At 37.8% G+C, this 22140-nt stretch overlaps 1 protein-coding gene across 2 annotated transcripts; it reads left to right on the top strand.

Moving 5' to 3' along the window:
* Positions 1–1670: 1670 nt before the first annotated feature.
* urahb (urate (5-hydroxyiso-) hydrolase b) lies at positions 1671–18722 on the top strand. 2 transcript variants are annotated; one of them, XM_060886903.1, is made up of 4 exons: positions 1671–1862; positions 17677–17820; positions 17917–18052; positions 18140–18722. In XM_060886903.1, the coding sequence occupies exons 1-4, from the start codon at positions 1792–1794 to the stop codon at positions 18236–18238; spliced, it is 450 nt and encodes a 149-aa protein (XP_060742886.1). In that variant the 5' UTR covers positions 1671–1791; the 3' UTR covers positions 18239–18722. The 2 variants fall into 2 exon arrangements, with proteins under 2 accessions (XP_060742886.1, XP_060742887.1); XM_060886904.1 differs by lacking the exon at positions 1671–1862 and adding an exon at positions 7435–7500.
* Positions 18723–22140: the final 3418 nt, after the last annotated feature.

The following is a 22140-nucleotide window of genomic DNA, read 5'->3' as shown; positions in this document are numbered from 1 at the left end:
AGAAAATGTCTACTTAAATTCCTGTTTAGTAAGAACAGTTAAACCTCTCACATGCTTTCTCTGCAAATCACCTGCATTATCCGAACTACCTCGGGTCACGGGGAGCCTGTGTCTATCTCAGGCGTCATCGGGCATCAAGACAGGATACACCCTGGACGGAGTGCCAACCCATCACAGGGCACACACACACACACACACACTCTCATTCACTCACACAAATACACACTATGGACAATTTTCCAGAGATGCCAATCAACCTACCATGCATGTCTTTGGACTGGGGGAGGAAACCAGAGTACCCGGAGGAAACCCCTGAGGCACGGGGAGAACATGCAAACTCCACACACACACAAGGTGGAGGCGGGAATCGAACCCCCAACCCTGGAGGTGTGAGGCCAACGTGTTAACCACTAAGTCACCGTGCCCCCCTTTGGGAAGATTTTATGTGTAAGTGTTTAAGGAGGATGACCTTGGCAGCCCCTGGTGTCTTTGCTGATGCTGTAGCCGCTGGGACACCGGCAGTAGAAGCTTCCAGCCGTGTTCACACACGTGTGCATACATAAACGGCCTGGTTGGGACTTACTGAAGAGTTCGCATTCGTCCATGTCTGTAAATAAAAGTGTTATTGTAGATTCCATGCAACCAAATCTTCGATGTAGTTACTCACTGCCTCGTTGTGCCCCTGAATGGAGTTTTAATTCAGCACACTTTTGTAAAATATTCCAGTAATCAGCTAATAATATTCAGCATCTATCTCTGGAACTTACACATTGAGAATAATTTTTTGCCCTGCATACCCCAAGCAGTATGGTGATATGGACAGATCCCAGATCAGCTCTCTTACGCTGTCCAGTCAAAGCTTAGTATTTACCTATTTAGGAACGTTACCTGTGCATAAACTTCTGTCCTGGCTGGAGATGCTGTAGCCTTGCTGACACGTGCAGTGCGTGGAGCCTTGGAGCTTTATACAGCGGGAGGGACGCAAGTAGGCCGAGCTCGAAGGTGGAGAAGACGACGAGGTGGATAGAATAGAGGAAGTAGTGTTATTGTGTGGTCCAGCATCTGCCCCTGAATAGATGATTGTAAATCATTTAAATATATACGATTCTTATTGATTATATATTTATATTATACACATATCATCACAAATATGTAATAGATGCTAAACAAAGCACTGAAGTTTGTGTGATTGTTTTTAAACTAATATTTATTTCTACTTTGTTCTACATGATGTTCCTTTAACAAAGAAAAATCAATTCAATACGTTTCCAATCGATTGACTTTACAGTCTACAAGAATGAGATGAATGACTGACTTAACAAACCTGTTTATATGAAGTTATTTTCAACATTAACACTGGAACAGTAATTCTGTTGTCTTACGCCGTATCAGGATGTTTAGTATCTGAGCGTAATCAGACCCACACAACTAAAGTAACCACAGATTCCTCTCTCAGAAAAGGAAGCAGGATCAAGAATAACTTTCAGTGAAGAATTCATAAAAACAATCATTCTCAGAAATTGTCTGCTTCAGAACCGGCCCATGGCTGCCATTATAAGCATGTTTTATGCCAACAGGATTTTGCTTCTTTTCTCAGTAAAGAAAAACATTTTTGACAATTTTTTGTTCTTCAGATGTGGTAACTAAAGACGGGGTTTTAAAGTTCTGAATTATTATTTAATAAGTACTCTGGCATTTTGGCTCTTCTCCACTCCATCTGAGGGAATCCAGACACTCCCTAGTCTCTGGTCCTGTCAGCTGGAAACCAGGGTTGCAGAGGAAGTGAACTTCATGGCCCACTCTGAACACTTGGCCCAGCATCCTGCCGTTGGCTGGTGGGTTTGGAGGCAGACATATTTCTGGTAGGTAAAGAAAGTTTATTCTGATATGTTATGAGGGGAAAAAAACAGGTTTGTGCACAAAAAACCTTCAATTTCAGGTTCAGAGACAGAACTGATTGCTTGGTAAACGCTTGATTTCATCTTTCTGGTTTGTGCCTCTAGCAAAATTCCTAAAGGTTCTTCACAGAGTATAATTTTACATCAGTGTTTGTCTTTCAGGAAAGGAACCAAGTTAAACCCTGTGAGGAACATAGAACTGTTAGCCTTCTATCTTTATGTTTAACTGTCCATGGAGGCAAGAATGAACCCTAGATCCTGTCACCACATCCAGACTTATATTCCTTATTCTCATGACTACCAAACCTACCTGTCAGGTTTATGTATGAGATAAACTAAGAAAAATCTAGAGGAGCCTTTTTCTCTGAGGTTTTACATAGTTTTGTGTAATACCGTGTAAGTAAATGTGTCTACTGCTGTACTCACGTGTGCTGTACTCACGTGTGCTGTACTCACATGTGCTGTACTCACGTGTGCTGTACTCACGTGTGCTGTTCTTGTCTGTGCTGAAGTTGCTGTTGTGTAGCAGGTTGAGTTTCTTGCGCAGGCTGCGTACACTCTGTAAGTAGGACGTCTCGTGCACTGAGAGCAGCTTATGAACATGTTGTAGAGTGCTCTGGATGTCCTGCCTGCTCACACACTCCTGCACGGTTCCAGTTATGGTGTTAATGGTGTTTATTTAACAGAAATGTAGTGGCAGTGGTGGATTATGCGAAAGTGGGAGCTCAGTGGTTAAGGTTGTGGACCAGGACCAACAACCTGCCACTGCTGGGCCCTTGAGAAAGGCCCTTAACCCTCAACTGTTCAGTTGTATAAATGTAAGTTGCTCTGGATAATGTGGGATATTATCTTTAGCAATGCTTCAACTTCCCAGCTCTTATCTCTTATCGTGATCATGTTTATGCATATTTAATGGATGCATGCAAGGATTTTTTTCTTCAACAAACTTCCAGATTTTGTGTCTCTGTTTTTTTCTTTGTTTGTTTTTTAAACCTATTTATTAGGAAACTTTAAGACTTTAAGATTGATGTGTTTTTCACTGTTAATTTAAAAACAGGGCAAAATACCAGCCCAAATGTGGGATAGCAGTTCTGCATGGTTTGTTTTCCACAAGTGTAAAAAACAGCTGAATGGTTAATCGTGCTGAGCAAATGATGTAAAAATATACATAAAGCATTTATAAATGTATACACAGTGCTAGAAATGTTCAATATCACCTGTATTGAATCATGGTTTATAAACTTGCACTAAGATATTTCACATGTGCACGTGTGTGTGTGAGAGAGAATATAATTTTATGTTAACATTTACCTTGTTATCTCAGTATATATAGAGTAGGTAGTTTAATATAACAGATACCTGAATGAGTTATTTACCGGTTTTGGACGTACCTGGCTCTGAGATCCGAGCATTTGGCATGGGATAAAAAAGATCAAAAATAGTCCACCGCTATACATCCTAGCAGAAAAAAAACCCTTCCCGGGTCAGTGTGTGTGTGTTAGACGTAGCAGCTCTCTGTCCTGTGTGTGTATGAGGAGTTTCTTCAGCACAGATCTAAACTTTAAGGCCCTGTCACAGAGGGAAATCCCACCTCCTAGATACAGCTGTGTACATCTGGAAAGAGTTCAGATTGTGTCCAAACCCACGTACATCCCTAATAAATGCCATGTAGAAATATAAATGCAGTATATTTATTAGAGAATATCTGTGCTTTAATCTGACAAACCAAATACAGGAACATGAATTAAACAGCAGTAGGAATTAATATGGAGTAATTATGCTTCAGATTTTATCCACACTGAAAGCGGAAGGAAGACAGAAATGACAAATACATGAGAAAATTCTAAAAATTTAGAGAGAGAGACAGACAGAGAGACACAGACAGAGAGAGAGAGACACAGACAGAGAGAGAGAGACACACACAGACAGAGAGACAGAGAGACAGAGAGAGAGAGAGACACAGACAGAGAGACACAGACAGAGAGAGACACAGACAGAGAGACAGAGACACAGACAGAGAGACAGACAGACAGAGGTCAGAACGTCTCTTACTCCCCCTAGTGGCTGCTGTGTAATTTTGAACCCTGCCCATGGAGTATGTAGGTGTTATTTAATGATGATTAAAAGGCCAAGGTTAATGAGGTGGTCAGCAGGAAGACGTCAGCAGGAACGTAAACATTTACTAACACAGACCGTCAGCTCTGGATAAATGTGCAGTTGAAATAGTAGTTAAAATAAAGTAGCAGTTGTGGATCCTGTGTGAAACTTTCTTCTGTACTGATTTATTCCTGTACAAGAACAAAATGCTTCTTTACATTCAAGCGTAGCAGGTGATTTAAAGTCAAACACAGGGAGAAAACACACAGAGCAGCAGAAACTTTAGCTTTTATTTCCCTGCATGAAGCAAGTGGTGCAATAACAAGCTCCATCCCACTGCAGGTTGTAAAGTGAGACGAACGCAGTTCTCGTCATTTGTTTTTAGCATATTGTCCTTTTGTTTTGGCTGTTTTCATTCGGTTCATGTCTCTTCTGCTGTCCTGACACTGATATATTCTCTTGATTGTTTCTAGGCTTTCTGTGCTTAGCTCTTGATTAGTTTGTCTATTTATATACTCATTATTACTGAACCTTAGTGTCCATTATAACTATTTTTTCCTTGTATAAATGTTTCCTTGTTTGACCTGGAGCTGATTACTTGATTTGTGATTATGGATGAATTTTTGCTGCCTGTTTGCTGACACCTGCCTGGAATATGGATAATGATTCATGAATTTGCAGAAAGTAAAGATATGCTGATTTTATCCACTTGCTTTCTGACACCAATACACACATCACACCCACCAGTTTTTCTGAACTGCCACAATTTTGTATTTGTTTAATTTCTGCACGTCTGTCACCATATACCATGCTGCATCACTTAATGTTTCTTGTGTCATAAATACCTACTTTTTGTCCCCTTCATTTCTGTAGCTTCTTGTGTGTTTTGGCATCATTAGTATTGTGCGTTCTGAAATGATCTGGAATAATAATAACAATAATAATAATAATAATGTTTTTCCAGGAGAAATTTCATCTCTAATTCTAAAGTCTCTCTCTCGTCTCCTCTCTTTCTGTTTTTTCTGTGTGTTTTTCTCAGTCTCTCTGTCCGTGAGTCAGGAGTCATACACAAGTTATTTATCATTTCTGTTGACTATATTCACATATTTAAAGAGTGATAATGCACACGTTGTCATTTATCAACACTGAACAATGAAACAATACAAGCATGAATATGTTAATAGATCGATAGGATCTATTACTTAAACACACACATTACTAGACAGTGAACAATGTGCTAAAGCAAAAGCACTAGTGGTGTAAGGATACGTCATGAGACGATGTACCATGTCACAAAAATATGATGAGATTTAAAATGTGAACATTCTGTTATTTTAATGAGTTAAACATCAGCAATCTGTCTCATCTCACAGATGTAAAATATACAAGAGCAAACAACACCAGCTTCATGCTCTGTGATGTAAAGTGTCAGAGACAGAAACCTCACAATTCAGGCATCTTAATCGATTTTGGTCTATTTTTGCGACGGAGCTCATTATGTTTCAGTTGATCATTGTTCCTTTGTCAGACACTTTATTAAATACAAAATGAGCACTCAATATCAAGCATGAAACAAAAAAACACAGATATTTTCAGTACTGCTTTATCCAAGTCCCAGGAAAACTAAGTACAAGGCAGGTGAATTCAACCTGGATGGGACCATGAACACAAACCCAAGAGGAAATCAGTGTGAGAAAGAGGAGAACATGTAATATAAGTTTGAACCCAGCCTTTAGGATGTCTGTCTTTCCTTTTCCTGTATTAGAACATTTCTATTTGTTAAAATGTCTCAAGTAAGAAACCTTTCAGAAAGCACAGAATTCTTGAGGAACTGCATTCAGAGAGTTCTGTACCACTAGATAATCTACAGTGTTTATAAGGTGAGCAGATAAAAATCTGCTTTACATACAAACTTTACAAATGTAGAATATTTTGATTATATCGCTGAGCATAATATTAATCTGTAATCGAGGCAAATAATTTGATGTAGCTGTAATGATCAGTTTTAGATATACAGTAGGTGATCTGAAGGGACATAGAAACAGAAACGGAAAAGACGTGAACAAGATTAAATCCGATAGAATTCAGTAAAACATTTGATACGAAAACCCGTCTTGTTCCTTAGCTGTTTATCGTAAATATCTGGATCAATTAAATATTAATATTTACCAATGATTTCACAGTAAATGTGTCTAATATGGAATAATAGACTAAATGAGACACTAGGGTTTAATCTAACTGTGGAGAGACTAAACAGAGCTACACAAACACTACACGTGTATATTACCACAATTTTCATTTAGTTTCTGTGTATATAGGTTTATGACTAAGCTTTTAACAGGATACAGTAAATATGATAAGACATGATAAGATTAGACAATTAGATCATGAGCTTAATCATCAAACAAAGTTCATCTTGCTTTAAATGAAAAGCTTTAGCAATTATTAATCATGTTAATCAGCTAAATCCCCACTCTCATATTACATGTACGGTGTTTAAACACTGTGTGTTTCCTGAATGTAGAAGCTCTAAAATGTACATTTGAGTAAATGTCAATCATCTAAGTGCTAGGAATTTACTGTTTATGGAAATAACTATAGCATTGTAATGAACACGGAACAGAACAGACCCAAACGCAGGATAGCTAAAACAAACAGGGTTTAATAACAGAAAACACGAGACATGACGCAGACTAGAAACAGGACATAATCACAGTAGATGCCGCGCTGCACGAGGCAACGCGGCACAGTTAAATACAAAAGACAATGACACAATAAGGATCAGGTGTGACGACAGGGAGGAGCAGACGAAGGCGGGGCAGACACGTGACGAGAAACGTAAACAGATGCACGTGGCCAAAGTCCGGGCCGAGTCCTAACAAGCATGTAGAAGCATCTTTTAGTTTGGACGAGGTAACGAGTCCCAATTCTGGTCCCAGGAACTAAAACAATATCATCCACAATTTTCACATTTCTTTTAAACCCAACAAGAAATTTGACAATTATTTTTGTGTCTTATCCCTGTTATTTTATAACATGTTTTATCGACTCATGTAACATTAAGATTTGTGTAGTTTATTAAAACAGATGTAAACTGTGATTAAATTGGACAATCCAAATGTTTTTTTTCACAAGCGTCAAGGACAATCAATAATACAGGGGTTAATTTGTTAAAAGTTAATTTTCAGATTTTAGCACTTTTATGTGTGCTGTATTACATGTTGTAGTGTTTGTGTGGGTTTATGGTCATAGTACAAGATTATTAACCATTTCATACTTAGACTTAATGCTCAAATCTCTTTTTATGATACTGTGTGTCCAAAATACACAACTGTCCTCTTTTTTTTTCTTTAATCATTAAGCTAAGGAAATGTTGTTATTGATTAACTAACCATGCTGCCATACTTCAGGATAAACACACAGACAGTTCAGTCAGAACGTCCCTCATTTCCGAGTGAGTGGACAAGCAGATGAGATCAACACTGCTTCTTCTTACACAACACAGGTATTGTTTTACTTCAGTTTCTTCCTGTAAAGCAGGTACTAATGAGAAAGGCTTATGATAAATGTTAGTACTGTTACTTCTGAGGTTTATGTGTATGTTACTGTAGTCTTTTGGCTTCAGCACCATGGACAGTGTTCAGAAAAGTATTATGCTCTTCTTCTAATAAAATAAAACTTAGTACTAGTAGTAAAGTGAGCAAAAAACTACTTTATAGTGTTCTTAAGTACTCTGAGCTGCACTGACAAGACCTCAAAAGTCATTTATAGTGTTTTTCAGTCAGCATGACTATTTCAGTTATATCAAATATCACCAAATTGTAAGAGTACTAAGGATTCAGGTCTTTTTCTAGTTTGGGGGTTTTTTGCCTTTCTGAAAAGGTAAATCATGTTTTTCATGAATTCTGTCATCTTAAAAGCCTACTTTATAATGGTCAAGGTTAGGCAGATGTTGAAACTAACACTGGGTACAATGTGGTACAACATCAAGGATAGGACACCAGGGCACCGTGCACACATCAGCACATGCTCACTCCCAACTAGGGACAATTTATTTATGCCAGTCTACATACTGGCATGTTGTGGGTGCACACTGGAGAATCCCAGAGACTAAGACGTTTTTATGTTCTCTATATTGCTGGGAAGCTAATGAACGATAGATGATCAGTTGACAAGCTGTTTAGCCAGAGAACTCATAAGAGTCATTATGGAGAGATGTTGGTGCATTTCTCTGTATTTGTTTGTTATTTCTTTGCAGGCTGGAGAACAGAAAACACTGATTAGTTAACAAAATGCTAAATGGGTTTATACAGATACAAGTAAACAGATTTGTCCTTAGTTTTATCTGGTTCTTAGGACGTTTAACAGCTCCAGATATGTTCAGAGCCTCGTCTAAGCACCAACAATTTGTCTGCAGTCTGAGAGTCCAAAACTAACATTAAACTAACATTACATGTTAATTCTGTATGTGTTGTTTATAATCGTATTAAATGAGAACAGTTACACAGCAAAAACATCAGTGTTATTTCAACTCCCATAGTGTTAAATTTAACACTTTCCCAGAGTTTATATATTTGACACCAGTTCAGAGTTAAATTAACACTTTGGATAGTGTCAATATTTTAACTCCATAATAGTGTTAAAAATGTAACACTCAGAGTGTTGGTTCTTAACACATTTAAGAGTATTTTTTACACTAAACATGTGTTATTCCTTTTCACTGGGGGTGTTAATTCCTAACATTCACAGTGTTATTTTATGACACTTTAAAGTGTATTTTAAACTCTATATCGTGAGTTAACACCTCTTAAAGTGTTAATTTAGATCATTCAGTGTTATTAACACTTTACAGTGTATTCATGACAGTTGTGTTACATTCAATGTTCTGAAAATACTTTTTCACTACAAGAAAAAAGAAACATACAGTACGAAGAATTCAACTTTTTTAATAAAGACAAAAATATCCAAGCACCATACAGTACAACGTGCACATTTACAGAGAAAATAATGGTACAATATAAAGGCTGTCATCTCCACCATAAGCACTTTGTAAGTCAAAAGGCTTGTAAATTTGAAGACAATCTGCTTTTATCACATCTTTTTCATCACTTTCAAACACGTTGTAGGCATGAAAATGCTCACTGAAATTGTCAACCATAAGCTTGTTCACTATGAAGTAGATCACACTGTTGACTAAAAGCATTTTTTTTATTCTGCAAAACACAGGCATTTCCTGTTGTGTGCCACTGCAAATCACTAACCCGGCTCTGTACTCTACCCCACTGATCTTTACCCAGTTAGTAGAGATGTCGTCTTTTGCGACATCGGGCAGGGCTTGGGCAAACATTTCACCATTTTCCTCATTGTCCACATTAAATGTTTTCAAAGGTCCATACTCAACATGGTTCAAAGGAGATGTTTCCCAATTGGATGCTATGGACATTTGATGTTTTTTGGCAAGTGATACTGTGATGTTCTTGAAGTTTTTAAGTGTGCTTTTGAAAACCCTGTGTTTTGCCTCAAATCGCATACTCCACATATGTATTAATGGTCCAATTTTTCGAATACAAGACGGGTAATGTAACATAAAATGATGTTTAGGAATCAGGTTTCTACCTGGATACAAGTGTTTGAACAAGTCATGATGTTCCATTATTAAATGCTTCAAATGCACAGTCATGCCTAGTGTAACAGATGGAGAGAATATGATGTTAATTATCTGCAGTAAGAGCAACAGCAAAGTCCAGTTCTGGTTTCCTTCTGGCACAATGTCACCAAAAATCAAAGGAATGTTTCTTACCAGACAAAGAGTCCGAATAGAGTTGAGTCCTATATTATTGCCTATACTGTCCAAGTTGACCCTTGTCGGACGATTTTTGCGCTCCAAGTAGCCATAGTCAAAAGCATAGATTCGTGACAAAAGACCAGGTTTTGACAAAACATTTTCAGAGAGATATTCGAACAGTAACTTTATCTCATACTGAGCCACCCCTTCAAGTATGTCATGCATTATGTCCAAAGAAAAGTTGTAGCAAACATGAAAGTACTGTAGGCTGTTAAGAGTTGAATTCTTCTTTAGACCAAATACACATAGCTTTTGTGGATTTGATTGCAACTCACTGCAGTGCATTTCAAAAAGCTCTTTTCCACGCAAAATTATCTTTGGGTCATCCTCTTTGTAAACATTCTGAGAATCATCTTTTTCAATCAAACACAAACGACAGAAGTGACGTCCACTGAAAGACTCTGCAAAACCCATTATTCCATGCATCCCCAAGTTGTCCCCAGTTATCTGACATATAGTGCCATAGACCTTTTCAGATGAAAAAGGCAAATCAATGCCATGACTCTCCAATATTTTGATGTCATCAATCAGAGGCTGTAAAATAGGATCAAAGCCACATTTTTTCACATCTTCTGTGTGAAACAATGCAACCAAATGAATGTTCATCAATGCAGAGTTTAACTTTGGAGGCAGATTTCGGAGGACAAAATAGAGAGCACCAACTTTGTGAACACCACGTTTTGAACCCAGTGGGTTAGCAGTCTCAAAGTCATCATAGTAAAGCTGAATTTGTAAAGAAGTCTGTGTTTTTGAGAACAATGGATGTGACTTAAAATAACTTCCATCACAAAAGTCTTCATATCTGTCTTTTGATACACATGGTTTTGCAAGTAGTTCACAAATATAAGAATTGCGGCAGATAAATTTAATGGTTTCCAAAATTGGAATGTAAACAAAAGTGTCTTTCACTGGGACCTGATCATAAGTACCTGTATTTTTATTTTTCCTTGTATCAAATCGAACTCCTAAATTTTTTTCCACTGGCTCCACAATCCCCCATTTCTTGTTGAAATACTTAATTCTTTTAGTTTCAGTATTAAAACTCACAAATGGGTTTTCAAAATTCTCAAAACCCTTTTCCAACGTAGATCTTACAGGGTTATCTTTTGGCACAGTGGACAGTATTTCTTGCTTTACTTGGGAGTGCAGTCCACCAGCAAGTTCTTCCAAATCACTAACAATTGATGTAACTACACTATTTGCCATACCACTACCATGGAGTTTGGCAATAATTGTAGCACAGATATCTTTTGTGTTTTCTGTGATACTTTGATCAAATCCATTGTTGTCAAAATACCCAGCATCAGGGCTCTGCACAACACTTGTTCCTGCAACTTCTGTACTATTTCGTAAACTGTGAAAATCAGCCTGAAATGACTCTGAGGTTTCTGCATCACCACTTTGACAATAACCCTTATCATGCACACTAACTAAATGGTTTTTTAAACCTGAAAATGTTGAAAACTGACGCCTACAATGATCTTGTGCACAAACTAACTTAAACTTGGTGCCTGGATAGAAACTGTGGCCAATTCGCAAATGAGTTATTAGGCCCTGGCTGGTAGCATGCACTGCTTGACAAATGAAACATTTGAACATATTCATATGTCATTCAAAAGTTTTGCCCGCAACTCACGAACTCTTGGAGACTCATCTGTTGTGGTAACATCAATGTTGTAGACAGTTGTCTGCAGAAAAGTGTAGAAATGGACCAGGGACTCATCATAAGACATGTTGAACACGTAGTGGGATTTAAACAGTTCATCAAAAGCACCCAATGAGCTGGTGGCTTGGCAGAGGATGAGCTGTTTGTCAACGGCGATGTAGAAGGTATCAATCGTCTTCTGGGTTCGGCCAACTGCAAGGATGTATGGTTGTTTACCCTCTCTTTCCTGCACATATTCAGTGATGCTGCAGCATGACTAAAAGAAGAAAAAAAAAATTATAAATGTGTACACCTTCAAGTGAATCTGGTACTTTCTGGGCCATGTTAATGTAATAGACTTTGTAAACTGACCCTGTGATTTGAGATTTGCTTCACTGGATAAAACATTCCTCCCAAATAATTGGGACATACTGGTCAGTAATACCCATTCATTTGAAAGGAACTAGACTTAGTCTGTGTTACCGGTGTTCAGCCGCAACACCGGTTACGTGCACTTGACCACCGCGGCCCCCAACGTCGTTTTGATTTTGTATAGTAATAAAAATCATTTAGTTCAGTTAGAACTTACACTACAATTAAACACTGTACGTCTGCTCCATACAGTGTAAGATGAACGAGAGTTGCAGCACAGATCAACAGCAGGAGTCAGATTTCAAGTCTGACAAGACGATGGTGGAAGATTTGGTTTCAAAGCGAAACATTAAAGCGCATATTTAAGCGAGTTTGTCTTTATACTTTAAGAATAATAATTAACCCAACATTCAAGCATATGATACGCAATGGGTAGGGGTGTGGGGTAGGGACGTATTATATGTACGCCACAAGTGCATATGCAAAAGTGCATTCAGAAGTGCAAGAAAAGTCATTTCTGAAGATCAATAGAACGCCACATAGAAACAGAAAATCGTGCTATTGATACGCACTTTCATGAGATCGGGCTCTTCATTCTTATGAAAGTTGAGCTTCACGCTCACACGCGAGTGAAATGGGCACTGTTATGAATGCCCGTGCGGCCATGCTCATTTTACTTTCTAGTAAATCTACAGTAGCAAGTGCATATAACTACAAAATTTACAAATGAGGCATAATAGTGTACCTTATGAAAGTGCACCATTTTGTCCACTGCATCACTTGGACTTATTTTGGTCCTCTTCCGTCCAGCTGTGGGTGGCAAGAGATAGAGAAGAAGCAGCAAAGAAGCGATGTCACTGTCCCAGTCTATCAGGAGGAAAAACAAGGCATTAATGTCTAATAGGAAAAGATAAAACTAGCTAACTAATTTGTATTATGAACCAGTGTTTCCGCTACATTCATTCTGCCGTGGTGGTCCGCCACACCAAAAATCATAACACCACAGCTGCAGCTTCAAAGTGAGGTCCGATATTGTGCATTCTATTGTGTTATGTTTAAGCCCCACTAAAAGCATAAAACACATTCATGCTGGAGTTTATTGTGCTTTCTAAATCATATTCCTTTCACAACACTGTGAACCATGCATGCTGTGTAGCTTACCCGTTTCATAGTTCTCTGCGAGTTTCTCAGCAGATTTTAGAAGTCGGCACAGCTCAGTTGTCTGAGTCAGTTTTTTGGCCTCTTTGATGACCTTGGGCTTGAATGAGGTGTCCCACTTCTCAAGCATCTTGGAGGCTGTTTCAGCACCAAACAGCAGCAGGAAGTCTTGATTCACCTGTTGATTATACACAAGCATATATATATATGATGGCAGGGCTCAGTGCATTGTTAATGGTGCGCTTAATGATTTTTATCAGCGTGTGGTATATTAAACCAGTGTAAATCAGAATAAAGATTTTGTAAAAAAGAATACAGTCAATTAGACAGGAATATAAATGATTAGGTGTATTCATGGCTAACATCCAGCAAAACACTGGATATTAAAGACTTCATTTTAATAAAAGAAATATACAACTCACCAGTCCTTTGACATCTAAAAAAACGTGGAAATGTTTTGAAGACATCTGTGCTTCTTTGTGGGTCATGCACTAGGTCCTGACGGTGTTGAAATGTCATCTTCATCTTCTGAAATACACTTGCTTCATCAGGAGAGTGAACAAGAAATGAAATGGCCTCCCTGCAGGCATCTCCATCAAGCTGCTGAGGCAGTGTGTTTGCTGATCTTCGGCGCTTTGGTCCTTGTGCTTGATGCACTGAGGCTTCCTTGACTGGCCGTTTTCCTGAAGTCCTGGAAATGGTTTTGAGGCGCCACGCTAAATATCCAGTGCCCTTTTCCCCATCATAGAAATGCTCCTGTTCCATTTAAATGAATAAACACAAATACTCACAAAATTATCTTACAGAAAGTGCAGATGCAGCATTGTGAAACAAAAGAACAATTAATTATTTAATAGATTTTCTTTTTTCAAATTAATGTGCAATATCCCTATAACCCAAGTAATTTTAAAAATAAGGGCACTATCATCAATATTATTGTTGATTATTGTTGAATTTTGAAATCGTTTCACTTTTATAAGCAACTGTAATTATTTTATAATGAAAACTACAATGCCAAAGCCCTTTTCTGTAAATCTGGTGCTGTTTTCTTAATAAGGTTGTAAAACTTACATAGCCCTTTGGAGAAAAAGGATCCTTCAGGGAGGGAAAGAGAGTAATAATTCCCAGGGCTTCTCCTTCTGCTGACGGGAAGGAATCCTACTATAGAGTGAAGAAAGTCAATCTTTAATAATTTTTCTTTATATAGTACAAGAAACATTAGTAATATCATTACAAGATTACAGCTTTTTTTTTTTTTTTACATTCCTTTGTAATAAAAACCTTTTTAAATCTTACCCATGTTTCTCAGTAATATCACTCGCCAATATGTTGACAAGCCGTCTCTCCGAGTGCGGTGCATTAGTGAATTTTCTGACTTGTACTCTTCAAGAATATCCTCTCCTCCAGGCTTCTTAAGCAAGGCCTTTTCTACCATCTATTCTCATAACAGGAAAAGGAAAAATAAGTTTTAGCGTTCAATTCTTTCTATTAGATAAAATCTTTAGAAAAAACATACCACAACATGTCTGTATAAACTAAGGCTGAAAGTTCAGATGAATCTCAAAAAACAGCAGTGTTGTGAAAGGTAAAATTCTATGAAGGGGCAAATTAATTACATTTTCTTTGATAAAAAAGTGAGTTTGGAACCAGATGATTCGATTGGTGAAAATCTCAATTTAGTGTGACACCTTATAATTGATGGTAAATCAAAATAATAAGTTGTTTTCAGCTCTCAATTACCTCCTTTGCTGCCTCTGACATGGAAGCCTTTGTTGCAGAACTGCTCGTGTCTTCTTTGCTGGATCTATTTCTGCCTGTGGGAATAACCAGTTCTCTAAGGTCACTGTCACTTGAAGAAAGTGATATGGTATCCGTGAGGGAAGATGGTGTTGAATGATCTAAAGGAGAAAGCTCTTTAAAAAGAGAGAATTTGATTAACTTAACCTTTTGTGGCTTTATCCATTTTAGTATAAACATTTTAAGTAACCCTAAAGTATTCAGAATATATTCTTAGTAATTAGTAACAAACTTGACCCAACCTTGCCCACTGCCATGTTCGTTCCATAAAGAAAGGTCAATGTCAGCTGCATCAAAGAGCATAGGTTTTCTAATGACACCTACCTTCATCTGAAATGCTGTCACATTCTGTCAGGCACGTGTCTGGATTGGCCTCCAACAGCTCTAGAAGAATGTCTTCCTCTACTGCTGTGTCAGTTTCATCAAAAGTTGCATGTCAAGTTGAGTTGCATCAGGAAGCCCAAACTTGTTTTTGACTATCAAAAGAGGTAAATGTAACCAGATAAAGTCACCTGGAGCAAGTTTTAAATCATTCCGCTTAACTCTATTTCGTTGTCTTGTAAATGTTAAACTAAAGGAATCTGCAGCAAAAGTATACTACCATGTACTAACTAATGTTGATGATTCCACTAACTGTCATTAAAAGTAAAGCTCTGCAATTAAAATAAAATATTATGACAACATTTTAATAAACTGTTAAATACAGCCAAAAGTATTTAAATACACACAATCTTGTGCTGTGATTTGTCGCTAAAGTGGCTACATATTTTGTTTGGCCTTTAAAGGATGGCTATTTACCTTCCCTGATGAATTCTGAATAGGTGAAGCCTGAGTGCAATTTGATGTACTTCTTGATACTACGGTATTTCACCTTCAGCAACATGGTAACGTCCTAAAACTGCACCTAGTGAAGAAAAAGCAATAAGTGGTTCAATCTTAACTGCAAGGAGATGTTAGCTTGTTTAAGTGGAGGGGACTCAACTGTTTATAAACGCATTTTTGCGTTTTTTTTTTTCTACTTACACAATTATTTAGGTATGCATACATATATTTTTCACAATAGAGGGTGCGATATTTTAAAAAAATGTGGGGGGGACAATCCTCGGATGGGGGGGGCATGTCCGGGATTTACACCCATGACATCGGGTAACGTTAAACGCGAGTAAAGTTAGCGGGATTAAACATGAAGGCCGCGAACGGCGCGAAGCGAAAATGGCCAGTGTGAAGACGCCAAAAGCCTTGTTTAGGCCATCATCAACGACGGAAAATTTGTATTTTCCCTGCGTCACTGCTCGCGGACGTGCACCAAGCATTTTGAAACTGACGACGACATAAAATGGCTTTCATTAAACGTTAGTGTAAAACAATGACTAGACAGTGATTTTATTAACTGTACTAACACCGTTAAACACATGTTGTTATATTAAAACACGCTAACGTCATTTTACCGTTTTACAGTTGCTGCACTAACTTAGACTGTTAAAGACTAACATACTTTATAAATTGGTAAATGTGGTTCTCAACCTTTAAACCGAATATTCCTGACAGAAATGTTCTCTCTCACATCCATTAACCGTCCGGAAAATTAAAAAAATAAAAAGCGACGATTGCATCACACCCCATTTAACATTAAAACTTGGTTTAAATAATGACTAACAACCTTTATAAAATTGATAAAAGTGTTTCTTACCTTTTAAACCGAATATCAAAATACCACACAGTTTTCTTCTGGGCGTTAAGTTCACTGCCTCGGTAGGTGTCGTGAAGACAATTTGTCTTCAACGTCATTGAGCACGAAAAAAAGTAACTCAAAATTAGTGTATGCTCCTTACTCCTTGAAATGACGTCCCCCACAGAGCTTTTTCAGCACTGCAAGTGTTAAAATAACACACAAATCAACACCCATTCACTCGGAATAATTTACACTGGGAATTTAACTCAAATGAACACTACAGATTTTGCTGTGTACACTGCCATGATGTATCATGATGTAGGAGCATTGTTGATTGATCAGGCAGATGCAGTAAGCTTTATCTGGCTGGTGGCAGCTTAAAAACTTAAGAACTTTTATCTCTTTTATCTCAGTTACTCTGTCTCACTGATGTGCATGACAATGTAAACACTGTAAATACTTAAACATTGTAAAAACACCAGACAGCTACTAAACAATTGGAGTATTTACTAATTAATGTGTGCATTATTCAGTTTGGGACACAGACTTGAGTTCTATCTGTGATCCTTACACCAATACAACATTGTTTGACTGTCAACATTTATCAGACTGTATATTTATAATCACACCCCCAGTGTCACCCACATGAGGATGAGGTTCCCCTTTGAGTCTGGTTCCTCTCAAGGTTTCTTCCTTTACCATCTAAGGGAGTTTTTCCTCCCCACAGTCACCTGAGTCACCTCAGACTTGCTCATTGGGGATAAATACAAACACATTGTGAACTAAATATATCTAATATTAATCTTGAATTTTTTTTTATTATATTAATTCTTTATATTATTCCTTATGTTTACCTTCTGGTCTATGTTAATGTTCTGTAAAGCTGCTTTGAGACAATGTCCATTGTAAAACGCGCTATACAAATAAACTTGAATTGAATTGAAAACCTGAATCTGAATGTGTTCACTCACATTCAGCTGTACACACATTAAAGACCTGTGCAGCACAGAGAGGGCCAAACGTCCTGTAGATGTAACTTTCAAATTATTCATTCTTTTGTAGAATATTTAATTTAAAAATTTAGTTTACTTTTTAGTATTAGCAGGACCAAGCTTTATCTACAAAATACATCTAGAACACAAACAACTAAAATACTAAACATTTATAATTAATAACCATGTTTCTGTATCAGTTCCAATTCAGGTACATTTGAGATGGACAGTCCTCTGGTTACTCATGTGCTGAACACTGCAGATGGGGTTCCTGCAGCACGCATGGCCCTCAGTCTGCATCGTCTAGACACTCAGAGGGTCCTCTGGAACCTTATCACTACTGGGTAAAGATCGATACTGCCAGGAAAATCTGTCACTGTCATGTTCATTGGTGAGTTGTTTACATGTTAATTGACACATGGCTTTATTGTACTTTTCAGAACCACAGATGAGAATGGAGACTGTTCAGGCCTCATCACCAGACATGATTTCACTGTAGGGATGTACAAACTACGGTTTGAGTCTGGACAGTATTGGGAAAGTTTGGGCCAGACCAGCTTTTACCCATATGTAGAGGTGAGTGAAAGATCTCTGGAAAAATCCCACTAGAAAACATAAGTGTGTCTAGAACTACAATAACATACTGAAATATTTTCCACCTAGATTGTCTTCACAATAACAGACCTGGACCAGAGGTTTCATGTGCCTCTACATCTCAGCAGATACACATACAGTGTCTTCAGGTGTAGCTGTAGGCAGTAGGAGGCACCTGATTCAGCTCACCATCTATTTGCAAAGACCTTCATGGGCTAATTGGTTTCAGTCGAGTCCTGAAGTGCCAAAGCATTTTCCAGATGTGAACATCCTTTTTTTATCGCCTATGATTCGAGTCTAGTGTATTAACTGCTAAAATGTTCAGTGCTGCGGTTTTGAGACCGGGATTTTTGTGCCTCTTGTAAAATTTCACAAATCTGCAAGACGTTATTACTTCTTTTCTACCTACAACGGATTGTCCATATGATGTTAGAATGTGGCACTATATGTAATTTAATGTGTTTTATAACTCTTACTGAAAATAATGAATAAACAAACTTCTCTACTACACTGCGGTGTTAATGTTTCTGCCTCACAGAGTTCACTCATGAGTTACTAGCTGTGCGGAGTTTATTTATTGCATATTTTCCATGTGTTTGTTTGTTTGTTTGTTTGTTTGTTTGTTTGTTTCCAGGCTGCTTAAACCAACTGCTAGAAGAACATCTCAGAATATTGTGCCTACAGTGTCTACAGTGATGACCGTCTACAGTGTCATTGAAGCATTATATGAGAACAAGAAAAATGTTATTTATACATTGTGCAGAGTCTCATTCATATTAAAATATAATATACAATTGAATTTATCCTGCAGGACAAAACAAAATCTTTAGTGTCAGCTAATAATAAAACTAAACACTGCTGTAATGTTGGAACCATTTAACATCAAACTGTGTTTCTCGTTTTTATTGAGGTGTCCAAGTGCATTTAGTGTTCTGTAATGAATACGTGCCAACAGAACGTCAGCCATTCTGAAGTTCTGTTACAAATTTTGTCTAATCATGAATTTTGCAACACACACACACACACACACACACACATCAAGGAAGAAGAAACATGAGTGAAATACATAAGATTGTTATGTTTACTTTAATAATTCAAATTATTCTTGTTGATATACATTTTAAATAAGATTTTAGTGCTTAAAGAAGGAATGGAACAGATTTTAAAGTTTGCTGGATAAATTTTTATTTACTTTTCTTCTACCAGAAGAGTGAGGATGATCTCCTGCAGATCTGCCCGTCCTTCTACCTGCCTACACACACACACACGTTTTCAAGGACCTGCTTCTATAATACTAATGTGTTCATTCTAGTATTTCTGCACACGTAATATTGTTGAACACACAGTATTTACACTCAGCGCTGTTTCTGTTTATTGTCTTTTGTGTGATGTCTTGTAATTTTTTGCACTGTCTTTTGTCCTGCACTGTCTTGTCTGTGTTGTTTGTCTTGTCCTGCACTGTATACACCAGGTCACACAGATACACTTTATGTATCTAGGACTAACTTACTAAGTCCTTATAGCTCTGTCTTTGTTCTATGTAGCTCCCTGATCCTGGAGAAACGTTGTCTCATGTCACTGTGTACTGTAACAGCTATATATGGTTGTAATGACAATAAAAGCTTCTTGACTTGAACCTTGCTCTATATACCTCATTATTTAAAACTGTAGAACATCTCAGACCTTAAACTCTAAGACTCTGAGACTTCATTATAATGTTTCTAAATTACAGCAAATGAATAGTAAATACATAGTATTAAAGTAACTATGCTCTTTTACCTGAATGTTTGCAGTATACATCATTAACCAGATATTCTCTAAGTCACTGGAATGAAGAAAACCTGCCAACATGGTCATGATAAATACGACCAGTTTGTGTTAGCAAATGGAGTTTGACTTCAGATTTATTTCCTGGTATTTATGTAGATGTGTTAAACAACAAACTGTAGCAGCACAATAATCTTAAAACCGCCACGGAGCTAAAATCGTGACACGATTATACGGTCAACCACAGAATATGTGCTTCTGCACTCAAGCCCATGTGTCCAAAGCTACACAGAGGTGTTTTAACCTTACATAATTACTGACGCCCCTGTTCTCCCTGTCACATGACACACACTTAACATGACTCCTACATTCCCAGATCCTAATTATTATGACTCAAAAAATAATGACATTCATTAAATACATATAGGAGACATGCAAAAATACAAGACCTCAAATACATCAAAAATGTTTTACATCCATTATCAATGTTTGTGCAGTGAGTCCTTGTAAAGTCGTAACACTTTAGTGTCCAAAGGAGAGAGTATTTTATCAATACACTGCCATATGTGTGAGGTTAATGTTCGCGTAAGACTCACAAAAATGTCCTTTTAAGGCAAATATCAACTATCCTCCTCTTGTAGAAGGCAGATTTTTGTCACTGGTCTATTCAAATGGTTTCCAGTCACACCTGGAGTACGAAGCCTTTATTATCTGGAAATGTTTGAATCACTTTTCCAGTTATCCATGAATTATGTGGTGCTGAGTCATCGACCAAAAGCACAATATCACCTGAAATGAAGTTGCGAGATGGAGCTGACCATTTTAGCCGCTCTTGCGACTGAGGTAAGTATTCCGTTGTCCATCATTTCCAGAACAGGTCTGGTAAATATTGCACCTGCCTCCATCTTCGACGAGCATACAGTATATATCCTCCCTTAGAAAGATTCTTGGTGGCAATGATGGCATGGCCTTTAACAGCTGCAAATGATTGGGCTTTAGTGCTTCCAGGTCATTAGGGTCAGTAGATTCCTTAGTAATGGGACATCCATTAATAATTGCTTAAGCTTCACATAAAACTGTATGGAGACCTTCTTCATCAAGAGTTTGTGTTCTTAGAGTTGCATTAAGGACTTTTCTCACAGACCTAATAAGTCTTTCCCATGTGCCTCCAAAATGTGCACCACTTGGAGGATTAAAGGTCCACTTGATTCCTTTCTGCAGAAGTGTGTTATTGATCTGAGATTGGTTCCAGCCTTCAATAGCTTGTCTCAATTCACGTTCTCCGCCATGAAAGTTTGTACCATTAGCAGATTGCATTTCTAGGACTTGTCCACGTCTTGCGATAAATCTTCGTAGTGCGTTAATAAAGGAGTCGGTATCCAATCCAATGAGAACACTTCAATATGAATGGCACGAATGGTTAGACATGTGAAGATAACACCGTACCTTTTCACAATACTTCTACTAACTTTTAATTTCAAAGGGTCCAAAACAGTCAACTCCGACATACAGAAATGGAGGTTTGTCTGGAGAGACTCTGTTCAGAGGTAGGTTTGTCACCTGTTGATGCGCTGGTGCTGAATGCAAACGTTTGCTGATCACGCACATAGATATGATCTTCCTTATGGCTCCACTAGCACCAGGAATCCAATACTTCTGATGTAACCTTGAGAGCATGTAATTTCGGCCTCCATGACCCGCTTCTTGATGTATATGTTTAAGAATAATGCTGGAGATGTGAAAGTCCTTTGTATAGCAGGATGTTTTGATTGCTCAGACACGACCGCTCTACTCAACCGTCCACCTACTCTTAAAACACCATCTTCAAGTACTGGCTTGAGCTTATACATTTGACTGTTCCGTTTTACATGTTCTCCCTTTTCCAGGCTTGAGAATTTACCAAAGTATCTTTTCCTTTGGCAATTATCTCCCCTTTTTAGCTCCTCCACAGAAAGCTTGGTTTTACCACACTGAGTCTTTATTTCCTCCATTTCCTCTTTCAGCTGTTGTTTTTGTTGAGTTTCATCCATGTTAGTTTGTGTCAACGACATTCTCAATGATTTTCTTTTCTGATTTAGATTTAGAAGTAATTGCTTAAATCTGAGAATCCAAGCTACTGATCTCTTTAAGAGTCCAAGAGGAAAAATACTGGATGAACCTCATTATAACATCCATATTGTCCTCTACTTGTGCAGTATTGACTGTAATACTTCTCTTTACCTCTGGATCGTCTGAGGAACATTCTCCCAAGTCAGTAAGATTAACAGGCCATTCCTGTTCAGGTAGAGAGAGAAACTGAGGTC

This window comes from Tachysurus vachellii, chromosome 14 (assembly GCF_030014155.1).
Source record: "Tachysurus vachellii isolate PV-2020 chromosome 14, HZAU_Pvac_v1, whole genome shotgun sequence".
NCBI classification, from domain to species: Eukaryota; Metazoa; Chordata; class Actinopteri; order Siluriformes; family Bagridae; genus Tachysurus; species Tachysurus vachellii.
This window is presented reverse-complemented; position numbering and strand designations above follow the sequence as displayed.

What these genes read in the sequence shown, in the direction of transcription:
- urahb (XM_060886903.1), top strand. Translation starts at nt 1,792, where the DNA reads ATGGCCCACTCTGAACACTTGGCCCAGCATCCTGCCGTTGGCTGGTGG. An exon ending in TGGAGGCAGACATATTTCTG is followed by an intron (nt 1,863 to 17,676) that starts GTAGGTAAAGAA and finishes TTTCTGTATCAG; the next exon opens with TTCCAATTCAGGTACATTTG. An exon ending in GCTTTTACCCATATGTAGAG is followed by an intron (nt 18,053 to 18,139) that starts GTGAGTGAAAGA and finishes TTTTCCACCTAG; the next exon opens with ATTGTCTTCACAATAACAGA.